The 12084-nt window shown below is 32.6% G+C and overlaps 1 protein-coding gene across 5 annotated transcripts in view; it reads left to right on the top strand.

Moving 5' to 3' along the window:
- TTC17 (tetratricopeptide repeat domain 17) overlaps positions 1–12084 on the top strand; it is a 102187-nt gene that overhangs the window by 41990 nt on the left and 48113 nt on the right. For all 5 annotated transcript variants that reach the window (XM_010964656.3, XM_045523971.2, XM_045523972.2 and 2 more), the window contains exon 16: positions 5187–5373. In XM_010964656.3, coding sequence (XP_010962958.2) covers positions 5187–5373 — 187 coding nt within the window. The remainder of the gene's footprint in view (positions 1–5186; positions 5374–12084) is intronic.

The following is a 12084-nucleotide window of genomic DNA, read 5'->3' as shown; positions in this document are numbered from 1 at the left end:
TGTTGCCTGTTAAGAGTTTCCTTTGAGATACATATATTCACAACTGGATTTTAAGTAAAAGTTTACAATCATTATATTACACAGTAGGCCAAGTTGCCAGAGACGTACATCAAATATTTATCAAATGATTACTGTGTGCCAGGTGTGGGTATAGTAGAACAGATGATCTTCATGGGATGTGATGAAGTAAGCACGCAAATGGAAGGCTCAGCACAGCTGTATTCCCTTGACACTTCTCATAGTTCACTTTTTTCTGTCACCAGCCAAGCCAGTTAGGCAGTATTCCACTGAAGAAAAAAAGAGCTCCTTTAGAGATTAGTTACCTTTCCATATTTGAAAATTATACTAAAATTTCAGTTAAATATTATGGTACTGCAATAAGAATAAAAAAGATAAATCAATAAATCAGGATAGATACCCCCAAAATACACCTTAATCAGATGCTACCCCCAACTGTCAACATTTGGAAATATTTCCTTGCAAGCTTTTCTTCTTTGTAAATATTTCACAGCATTGGAATTACGCTGTACTAGTGATCTTTAAAACTTATTGTATATTAAAAATGTATTACTACTTAGTTTTTATAGCCATCCATTTAAATGGTTTTGTAAAGTTTTGATGAATTGATATATCACAGCTTACTCCACTGTTGCTAGATATGTAGGTTGCTGACCATGCTTAGTTATTGTCAGTAATGATTTTTCTGAATAAGACCTTTTTGTATTCCAGATAATTTTCATAGGAAAGATTGCTAGCAATGAAATTATTAAGTCAGTAAGAGAATGAGTCTTTTGATGGCTTTGATACAAAATACCAAACAATCCACGAAAAGATTTGGGCCAATACGTATTGTCATAATCAAGATCTCTAAATATTCATTTCACTTGTATTATGAGCAGAATCAGGCAGTTGAAATAACTCTTAACTTTTACTGATTGTTTACTAGAGCCAGGCACTATACTAAGCACTTTACATGTAGTAACTCAATTTAATCCTCACAACCACCCTATGAGATGAGATTTACCCATTTGATAGAAAAAGAAACAGAAGGGATTTACTGAAAATCATAGAACTTGAATTTGAACTCAGGGAGATTGGCTACAGAGCTCACACTCTTTAGCCACGTAACATTGCCTCTGTATTAACATTTATAAAACAAATTTACTTAAAAAAAATTCACTTCTCTGTTGTAACATAAATTTCTTTATCTTTTTATTGTTTTATTTTTAAAGTAAAAGTTGTCGGCATTTTCCTCATTTGGTTAGAATTTTTTTTTTAATTTTACATGGACTATACAATAAAGTCTTTAACGCCATCTGCCATACATTAAAAATATTTTCTCTCTTTGCCTTTTTATCTTAGCTTTTAAAAATTACCTTAAATTTTTCATATTTTCCCTTTTGATTTCTATTGTTAGATTTAAGGTATCCTTGTAAGAAGTTTGAAAAAAATTAGTTCTGTTTCTGTTTTCTATGGTTTGTCTTTAAATAATTGATTCTCAGATATACAAAGATCTTTAACTATGTTGTCTTCTAGGTGGTATATAGTTTCAGGTTTCACATTTAGGCCTATGATTAATTTCAAGTTAAATTTTCTTTGTGATGTGAGGTAGGGACCAAAGTTCATTCATCAGAGTTCTTGTCCACATGGATATCAAGTTATTCCAGGACCATATCTCAAGAACACTGTACTTTCCTTATTGAATCACCTATTACCTTTGCTCTGAACTCCAGTTTACTTGACACCTCCACTTGAATGTCTAAAACTACAGGCCAAAACTAAGCTCCTTAACGTTATTCCAGTTTGTTCTCAGTCTTCCCCATTTCAGGAAACAGGAAAGCCAGTAGTTAGGACAAAAACTTAGAGCCATCCTTCATACCTTTCTTTTTCTCTCAGGGCAGATTCAATCTGTTAGCAAACCTAGCTGATTCTGTTTTTAAAGTATACCCAGAATTTCACTGCTTACCATTATCTCCACTGCTATCTTATCCAAACCATCTTTATCTTTTATCTAGATTACTTCAATAGCCTCCTAACTAGCTTCTTGACTCTTTCCTTTGTCCCTCTACATTCTGTTCACAATACAACAACCAATGAAGTTCTTGTTAAAAGTCAGATGTTGTCATTTGTTCAAATCTCAGCACATGTAACTCACAGTAAGAGACAAGAATTTATAACGATGTAGAAGGTCCTACATGACCTTGCTACTTTTCTAACGTCGTCTCCATGAGAGCATTCCTTTGGTCATTCTGTTCCTGCCTCACTTGCCTTCATGCAGTGCCTTGAACATGCTAGCTTGCTCCTCAGGGCCTTGGCATTCTCTGTTCTGTCTGCTTGGAATGCTTCATCCCACTAAATTCTTCATAGCTTGCTCCTCATCTCCTTAAACTCACTTAGAAATACTAACTTCTCAGTGAGTCTTTCCCTTACTACTGTATTTAAAATAGCACTCTTCCCCACTCTTAGTACTACTGATGTCTCTTCACCATATACTTTTCTTCATCACATTTTGCTCACAATTGTAACATCCTCACAGTTGTGTGACATGGGCCTATAAGATCCACAAAGGCAGAGACTTAGCTTTCTTATTTTCTGCTGTATCCCTAGTGTCAAAAACAGTATATGAAACATAGTAAACACTCAGTAATTATTTTCTGAATGAATTCCTGAAAATTATTCTTTTTTTCCAAAATGCTAACCAGTTCATCTCAATATAAGATATTTACATAAGTGTCATTCTAGTTATAGGGATAATCAGAACACTTGTTTTCCTTATGGAAGATATAAAGACATTTTTGAAATCTAAGTATGGAATTTAATTTTGTATCTGAGTGGGGAACCAGTAAGTAATACTTTAAATGTAATCTGAGAGCTACTTAGATTAGGCCTTTTTAATCTGGAGTAATTTGTAAACCTGTCTTGGTTATAGTGAGACATTCTGATGACAAGAGCAGCCTGAATCAAAATCAGGCAGCTGATATATTATAGGTGTTGCTTTTCATAGGGATATACTGTGCAATTTGAGAATAAAACATTCTTAGATCTTTTAAAATAATTTTAATGATAAAGTAAGTGTAGAATAAATGGTTTGTACACAGCAAATCCTAAACATAGGTGTATTTCTGCTAAAATGACCTAAGCTGAATACTTTGGGCTGCTTATAAAAACAAGATCTCAACAATAGGAAAATAGAATTTTAAAACTATATACAATAGCATCAAAAAATCAGATATGTAGAAGTAAATCTAAAGGAAGATGCACAAGATTTCTATACTGATTACAAAACACTGCTAAGAGAAAGAAACCTAAATAAATGGTGATATAGATCATGTTTATCAGGTTGGAAAAGTCAGTGTCGTTAAGATGTAAGTTCTCCTCAAAACTGATTTATAGATTCAGTTTGATCCTAAACTCCCAGCAATTACGTGTATATATGTGTATAAATTGATAAGTTGATTCAAAAATCTACATGAAAGTACCCAAAATCTGGGGGGGAGGGAAGGAAAAAACAGTTGGAAGGCTTATATTACTAGATTTCAAGACTTGCTGTGATTAAGTCAGTGTGGTATTGGCACAGAGATACTTAAATATATCAGTGGAACACAATTGAGAAATTAGAAATAGGCCCCTGTGTATATGGTCACCTGCTTTATAGCAAAGACACACCCATAGTTCAGTGTGTGTGAAGCTTTTGGGTTTTTACTAAGTAGTACTGGAGTACTTGGATATCCCCTGTGGACAAAGAGTGAACCTTGACTCCTACCTCATATTGTACAGAAGATTAATTTGAGGTGGGTCATGTACCAAAATGTGAAAGGTAAAACAATAAAGCTTCTTGATGAAAACAGAGAAGAGAAAGACTTCATTACCTTGTAGCCAGCAAAGATTTCATAAAGCACTAACTATAAAAGAAAAAATATATAAACTAAACTTCATTAAAATTAGGAATTTCTGCTTATCAGAAGATACCATTAAGAGAATAAAAAGGCAAACAACAGACTGGGAGAAGGTATTTGCAATAAGTATTTCCAACAGTTGTCTTGTCTAGTATATATATAAAGAATTCCTTCGAATCAATAAGAAAAAGACAACCCAATTTTTTGAAATGGGGAAAACAACAGGCACTTCAGAAGTGAGGGTACCCAAATGGCCAATAAGCATATGAAAAAATATTCAACATCATTACTAATCAAGGAAGTGCAGATTAAAATCGCAGTGAGATGCCGCTTAAGCATCACACGAAAACAGCTAAATTAAGAAGACTGACGATACCAAATCAGTGAATTCTCACACTTGCTGGTAGGCATCCACTGGAAAGCTATTTGGTTATGTCTCTGAAAACTAAATGTATGCCCACCTTAAGAACCACTACTAAGCATATACCCAAGGAAAATGAGTACGTATGTCTATCAAGAGGCATTTACAAGAATGTTCATAGTAGCTTTATTTATAATAGTAGCTTTATTTATAAATAATATAAATATTTATAATATATAAATATTACAGTTATTTATAATGTATTAATCAACTTGTAACTGATTACAAACAATCCAAAAACTGCCTGTCAGTAGGAGATGGATGAACAAACTGATATACTGACGTGATGGAACATTACACATCAATTTTTTTTAAAAGAATGAACTAATAGTACACAAAAAACATTCAGTTTCCTGAATATTAGATATTGTATGGAGTGAAAGAAGCTACAAAATAGTACATATATGCACAAGAGAACATGCTGCTTGATTCCATTTATGTGAAGTTCAGGAACAGGCAGAGCTAATCTGTGGTGTTGGAAGTCACAGCAGCATAACAGTGGTTCCTCCGGGACTGCGGTTGAGCTGCGCAAGGGAACCTCTTGGGATACTAGAAATGCTCTAAATGTTTTGTATCTTTAGATGAATGGTGGTTACAGGGATATATACATATATAAAAATTCATTGAGCTGTACACTAAAGACTAGTGTATATTACACATTTTATCTATGTTTTATCTTAGTGAAAGTTAAAAAATAAATTTGTGTTAAACAGTTTAGAGTTAGCTGATGTAAATAAAATGGACAGTTAGCCATTAACTTTTATGGGGTAACCTAAAAAGATGCAAAAGACATATACTGAAAAGGTTTTGTAACTCTTCAGAAGATATCAATTCATTAACATTTTGCTGATTTTTTTTTCTCTTTTCAGCCCCTGACCTTTTTGAGCCTGGGAAATGCTTACCTTGCTTTGAAGAATATCAGTGGGGCACTTGAGGCCTTTAGACAGGCTTTGAAATTAACTACCAAATGCCCAGAGTGTGAAAACAGCCTGAAGCTGATTCGCTGTATGCAGTTTTATCCTTTTCTGTACAACATCACGTCTTCTGTTTGCAGTGGTAAGCAACTGTTAAATGCTGGCAAAATAATGAGTTCAATCAGGATTCCTGTTTCGATCAACAGAACACAGAAAATGATTTCCTCAGTTTTTCTAAGGATTTTTACATAACTAGCATAATTTAAGACATATAGGAAAGAAATTCATTTGTTACTTACTATACAGACACACTGGAGTATTAGGCTTAATTCTCTTCCAGAACCCTAGTTTGAGAAAGGCTGATTAAAGTATATTCAGCTGGGATGATAGGCTGTGAGATATTTTTTTCTCTCCCTCAAATCTCTGATGTTTTGTAACAATTGATATTTATAGTAAAGAATATTCTTTTCTGCTGTGAATTTAAACTGTGTAATGAGATTTGAAGCAGTGTTTCCATCCTCATTCACTGAAATATAACCCCTTGTCTTTGAGTGAAGGTGATTTAGACCTTTCCTGCACCTTTGAAATAGTGGCCTGACATGAAGTATCTTCTTTGCATTCTTCCACTTCCTCTCACAGCCTCCATGCATGTATACATATGCATGTGCATAAGTGTATCCACCTGCCTCAAAACTGCTTGAGTTAATATCTAAACAATAGATCCCTTTCTAAGAGTTCCATATATGATTATTTACTTGTTTAAACTTCACTAGAAGGAAAAAAAAATGAGTTTAACTTGAATTATGAGCAGTGCTGTTTACACGTGTGGATCCTCAACACCTTGCCATTGTAGAGCACAAGCAGGTGCTCCGTTAATGTTCAGATTAGATTGTAATATTCAACCAAAAGATTAGTCCAGCTCCTACACTTCAGACATTTAAAAAAAAACCCAAAAAGTGACACCAACTTGGTTAAGTGACTTGTCTAAAAACCATCAATAATTACTAGATTTGGCACCCAAAACTGGTTTTCCTTATTCACAATACCATACTGCCTTAGGATTTTAATGAAATGACAGACAGTAAGTCACTTTAAATATCAGAGCCCAGTTTTTTAGTGAAGAAACAAAAAATCTCTCAGCCACATAATTCCATAGCTCAGGGGTAGATCACTGATGAACACAATCTAAACTAGAATTCTTCTGTGAATGCTGAAGGCCTAAGATAGTGGTTCAGCAAGGGAGTGTGGTGGAGTGTCTAGTGCTGGACTCACACAGATTCACGTTTGAGCCCTGGCTCTACCATTACTGTCCTCCTGTTCCCAGTAAAGTAATTTGTGTCCTAGTCTATAAAATGAAAGACAATAAAATCTCATATACTTTTTGGGAGAATTAAGTGAGATTGTTATCACGTAATAGGTGTTATATAAAAGCGATTAGAAATTCATAATGAATACAAAATATAACTTTAAAGGTGCAAATTAAGGATCTTTATCATCTTATAATACTAGAAAATATGTTGTGATCTTCTAAATTTTGTAGGTTATCTAAGGACAGCCTTATAAACAGGATTTCACTTTTTTCAATGAGCTGCTTATATTAATAGAATCTTACTTTCTTTGCTTACTACCATCTCCCTCACCTCTCTTGATTCTTTTCTGTTATTGGGAAGAAGAGTTTAATATGTATATAGTGATCCTTTTCTAAAAAGCCTTTTCTTTAGCATTGGTTTTACATGCTTTTACTTAGCATTTTAGTTCCTAAAAATTTATTCTTATTTTATGTCACTGATACCAAGAGAGGAAATTTGGTTGTCTTGAGCTTTTTCCCCAGAACATAATCTCAAGTAGCCCAGGAAACTATTAACTTGAAACAGATCTTTCTCAAAATTGTAGTATCTGGTAATCTAGATTATTCCAGGAATATTATTGGATTAGATACAATAAAAGAAAATAATTCGACTTGGTAAGAGGGAATACCATTTTTAGTTCTTTCAGGAAGAGTTCATTAAAAAAATTTTTTTTAATTTTTAAAAAATCATTAACCCTTTTTATATTGTAATTAATTAGTTTACAAAAGAAGCCAACATCTGCTAACTACTAAATTAATACTGTTACCCCTAATGGAAATGTATGATATAGCATTTTCTTGGTTTAAAAACTTACTGATAATACTGAAATAATTTCAGTATTAAAATTTTTCTTTGACAATTTTTTGCATGACTTGTTTCCACAATAATCCTGTAATAGCTGTAATAATTCACAGCTACTCCCCTGAGTTCCAGCTTTGAAAAGCTGAAACTTGAAAGAAACAAACACCTCTAGAAACCATGAATTTCTAATTTTAAAATCTAAACAGCTGCATCTGCTCCAGTTAACTCTGAGCTTTACTAAATGGTTGATGAAAAGAAAAAAAAAACTTGTAAGTAATGATTAGCATTTCTGTACTTTCAGATGATTCTGTCTGCCTTTTGCTTTTTCACTTTTGCAGTATTGAAAGAAGCTTCATAAGTTTTCTTACTTTTCTGACATATTATCTGTCTAAGGTTTTTATTATGACTATACAAAGCTTCCAAGAGACAAACAGTGCTTGTGATTCTTTTCCATATAATAATCAAGGAATTCATATTGTAATTGGTTTTATTGGGCAAGAATTTAAGCTGCCCTTATTCACCTCTTTCCCAACCAAAAAAATTCTCTTATGAAAGTCTATTTGAAAAGCTTCCAATTTAAAAGCTTTTCAGATAAGCGTTTCAAGATCAAAAATCGTTAAATACTTTTGGAAAACATTTTAAAAACACTTTTTCTGACCACTATTATTAATCTTCCACAAATTATTTTCTTTAAAGATCCATGTTAGTAACTATTTTTATAGCATATATGATATAGTATAATGTCTTGGGTAGTATGAACTAAACTAAAATTGTAGGCTGTCTTTTAACATCAGCAAGTATTATATTGATTTTCATATATAATCATGGAATTTTTCACACAGATTTTCAGTTTATGTTTCTTGGAAGATTTGCACAGGTATCGTGTTTAGCTTTGAATACTGATTTATTCAGCTTAAAAGTACATAATCATGCTCACAAAATTTCCTACTTGTAAAAACTTTGTAGCTAAAAGTGTGTCAATTAGTACAGAATCATTTATCTGACAGTTTTTCCAAACTTATTAATCTAGAAATCATTTATTGACTGCCATTTGTTAGGTGCATGTGTTTTTATAGCAACTACCTATCATCATCTCCCTCTCTCTCCTTTAAATAGTATTTAATGAATCTTTTTCTTTTATAGTTAGTTATATTAGCATCCCAGTTTCAAGGATGCTGGGAAGGGAAATATAATAGATTGAATTTTTAATTGCCCACTCTAAGTTGACTGTAAAAGAGAAGTTAGTGCTTCTACTTTTGATTAAACATTATTTTGGCAGTTTTGAAATACACACTTTTTCCTTCACATTTATTGGTTTGTTATTTGACAGTTTAACTTAGATAGAACTGAACTGACTGCTTTATCAAACTCATTCTTCAATAACAACCTACTTGGCCTTTTTTAAAGTAAAATGGAATCTGTTAAATAAACTTACAATGCTTTTGAGTATAAGTAAAGTCTCTTGAGTGCTAAACACTAAAAAAAGGACTTTTTAAAAATTGGAAGTAAAAGTGTCACAGGAAATGAAATTTCATTAAGCAATAATTACCTTTTCTAATGACCAAAGAAAAATGATTTTTATAACAATATAAGCGAAATATAGATATTGAATCTGTAGTATTCATGATAGTGGGTTTTCCAAGCATTCCTTACTCCAAAGTGTTTTCTAAATAATTTCATTCTTCAACTTTACTGATTTTAAAATTAAAAAGTTACATCTAACAAAGGTACTTTCTGCTACTTAAGTAATATACATTGTTCTGTTATTATGTCTCTGATGTACATAATTTTACTTTATTTTTATTCTTCATTTGGTCTTATTTTTCTTATTTTAGAAAACATAAGACCAGTGATGGGTTATATTTATTAGACTTCGTTTACATGAGATGCTTTTATATGTATATATATAAATATATAAATATGCTATATAGGCATGCACTAATAATGGCATTGTTGTTAACCAAATATAATTAAGCATCAACCCTACAATTTCTGAACGTTGGTCTTTCCTTAATTCACTGAGATACATGCCCACTTAAAATTATTGGCCAGATTTTAGAAATTATGAATAAATCTTATACATAACTCAGACTTAAATGTCTAGGAATGCTTAGAATATAAGATTCTCTATAATATGTATTTGAAAGTTTGTACCGCAATAAAAAAAGTTTCCAAATTATATACATGAATGTTAATATCTGTTCCAGTGTGTAGAAGAATTATCCTGTATTGTCTTTACAATGTTTATTTATAGCATCTATTTACTATTTACTTAAATTTTATCATTCTTCTATAACTTGTTTCATTGCCTGAGGTTTTAGTCTGTGTTCTTCAAACTAAATTTCCATAGATTTATAACTTCTAACTTAAAGCGATTTTACAAGGAGTTCAGATTTTGAAGAAAAAGACATTCTGCATTTTGTATTTTGCTGCCCTCCTGTGGACTATCCAGCACATGCTACCTGCAGTTAAGGACCTTTGCTTTATTACATTCTTGATGGGAATTAATGAAGATATCTACTTAAAAAAAAAACAAAAACAGAAAGATACAGTCTCAAAGACCTATTTTTTTTTAATTTTTTAAAATTTTACATGTCATTTTAGTCATTTTACAATGTTGTGTTAGTTTCTGGTGTACAGCGTAGTGACTCAGTTACATATTTATGTGTATTCCTTATCTTATTCTTTTTAAGTTATAAGCTTTTATAAGATATTGAATACAGTTCCTGGTCCTATATACAGTAGGACCTTGTTGTTTATCTACTTTATATAGTAGTTAATATCTGCAAATCCCAAATTCCCGTTTTATCCCTCCCTACTTCCTTTTCCTTCTGGTAACCATAAGATTGTTTTCTATGTCTATAAGTCTGTTTCTGTTTTGTAAATAAGCTCATTTGTGTCTTTTTTTTTTTAGATTCCACATATAAGTGGTATCATACGGTATTTCTCTTTCTCTTTCTGTCTAGCTTCACTTAGAATGATGATCTCTAGGTCCATCCATGTTGCTGCAAATGTTATTTTATTCTTTTTTATGGTTGAGTAGTATTTCATTGTATAACTATACCACAACTTCTTTATCCAGTCATCTGTCAAGGTTTGCTATAGTGAGGAGCGGAAAAATGGGATGGTAGTTGGAGGGGAATGCGAGATCGAAGATATTTGGTTTGAGTTTTGTTCTTCTAAAAATAGAAAATATTGTAATATGTTTGCATAGGAGTGATCCAGTAAAGAGGAAGAAATTGAAGATACAGAAAAAAAATAATCATAGAAGCAAAATTCTTGAATAGACAGAAGAGGATGGGCTCCAAGGCACAAATGTAGGGTCAGGGTTGTCCTTAGATAGAAGAAGGGACAATATATAAGTATAGTATGATGGTGAGACTTTGATTACTTCTCAGTGAAATAAGAGGCCACTTGTCAGATGAGAGTGGAGAGGGGCAGAGGGAGTTAGAGATGTGATGAGAGAGGAAAGGCTGAAAACAATGGACTCAAAATGTGAACTGACTAGAGAGGTTTCTGACGTTGGTAACTGGATAAATGTGAATGTCATTAATTAAGAGAGGGCATGCAGGAAAGAAATCATCTATGCATTGATATGGGGCTGGAAAATAAGTTCAATGATAAACATGTTCATTCAGAGATGTCTCTGTTTCCCTCAGAACTTCCAGGGTGAGAAGAAAAGTCTAAGAATGAAATCTTAGGAAATACTAGCATTTAAGGAGCAGAGCCAGTGAAAGAGTGAAGAGAGGTATTAGGAGACCCAAGAGGGAGCTAGGTCTTGAAAGTCAGAGGAACAGAGGGCTTGAGAAGGGGAAAAAAAATGAATAGTAGTGTGTCTCTATTGGTTCCTAAAGTGTGGTACGAATACCACCAGAGGTGTGCACACTTTTAGGTGGTACTTAGATTAACATTTTTTAATTTTAGCATTTGTGGCTTATTCTAATGGGCATTAGAAGAAATATATAACCAGCACATCAAAACTGTGATTCATGAAAAGTGGTACTGATTTTCCCTTTGAACATAAATTAAGATAAGATTAAACAGTGCATCCATTTTTAAAAAAAAACTACATAAATAATGGTACTGGTACCTATGGGAAAATCACAACAGTATTTGATGAATGAATAGTGTGGGAAGCTCTGGGTTTAACAGTTTAGAAAATCATTTGCTGACCTCATTTTATCAAAAGTATTTTCTGTAAAATAGAGAGATATCTACACTAAAACAGTAAGAATAAACTTTAGGATAATGGAAATATTAAAGTGAGCTCTCTCTATATAGTTGAATTACTTTTAGAACTATTGGCATAGATTCTAAACTATATAACTCATGTTTCATCCTGTCACTGTGTGACTAAAATGACTTTAAAGCAAATAGTTAATGATAGCAAGCATTGTTCTTTAGAAAATATATTAACAGGACACACAAATAAGGAAGACTTTTTAAAAACTCACTTGTTAGAAACGTGAAAAAGTCAGTATGTGTTTGGAATAAAATAGTAGAAAATGTTGGCAGGTGAGTGAAGAAGTAGGGCATTTTTCAGCAAGGTATTTTAAGCCCCGACATGTCATACACATAGAGCAAGTGGTTTTATTCTGTCTGCAGAACTGTTGGAACTACGTTGCTGTAGCTTAGCTATGATGCTCCAAGGACTGAGACCAGGGACAACAATTAAGCTATCGCTTTAGGTATTTCAGTAGCAT

The sequence above is a fragment of the Camelus bactrianus genome, chromosome 10, assembly GCF_048773025.1.
Source record: "Camelus bactrianus isolate YW-2024 breed Bactrian camel chromosome 10, ASM4877302v1, whole genome shotgun sequence".
In the NCBI taxonomy this organism is placed as follows: domain Eukaryota; kingdom Metazoa; phylum Chordata; class Mammalia; order Artiodactyla; family Camelidae; genus Camelus; species Camelus bactrianus.
The sequence above is the reverse complement of the archived record's forward strand: the minus strand, read 5'-3'. Positions and strand labels throughout refer to the sequence as shown.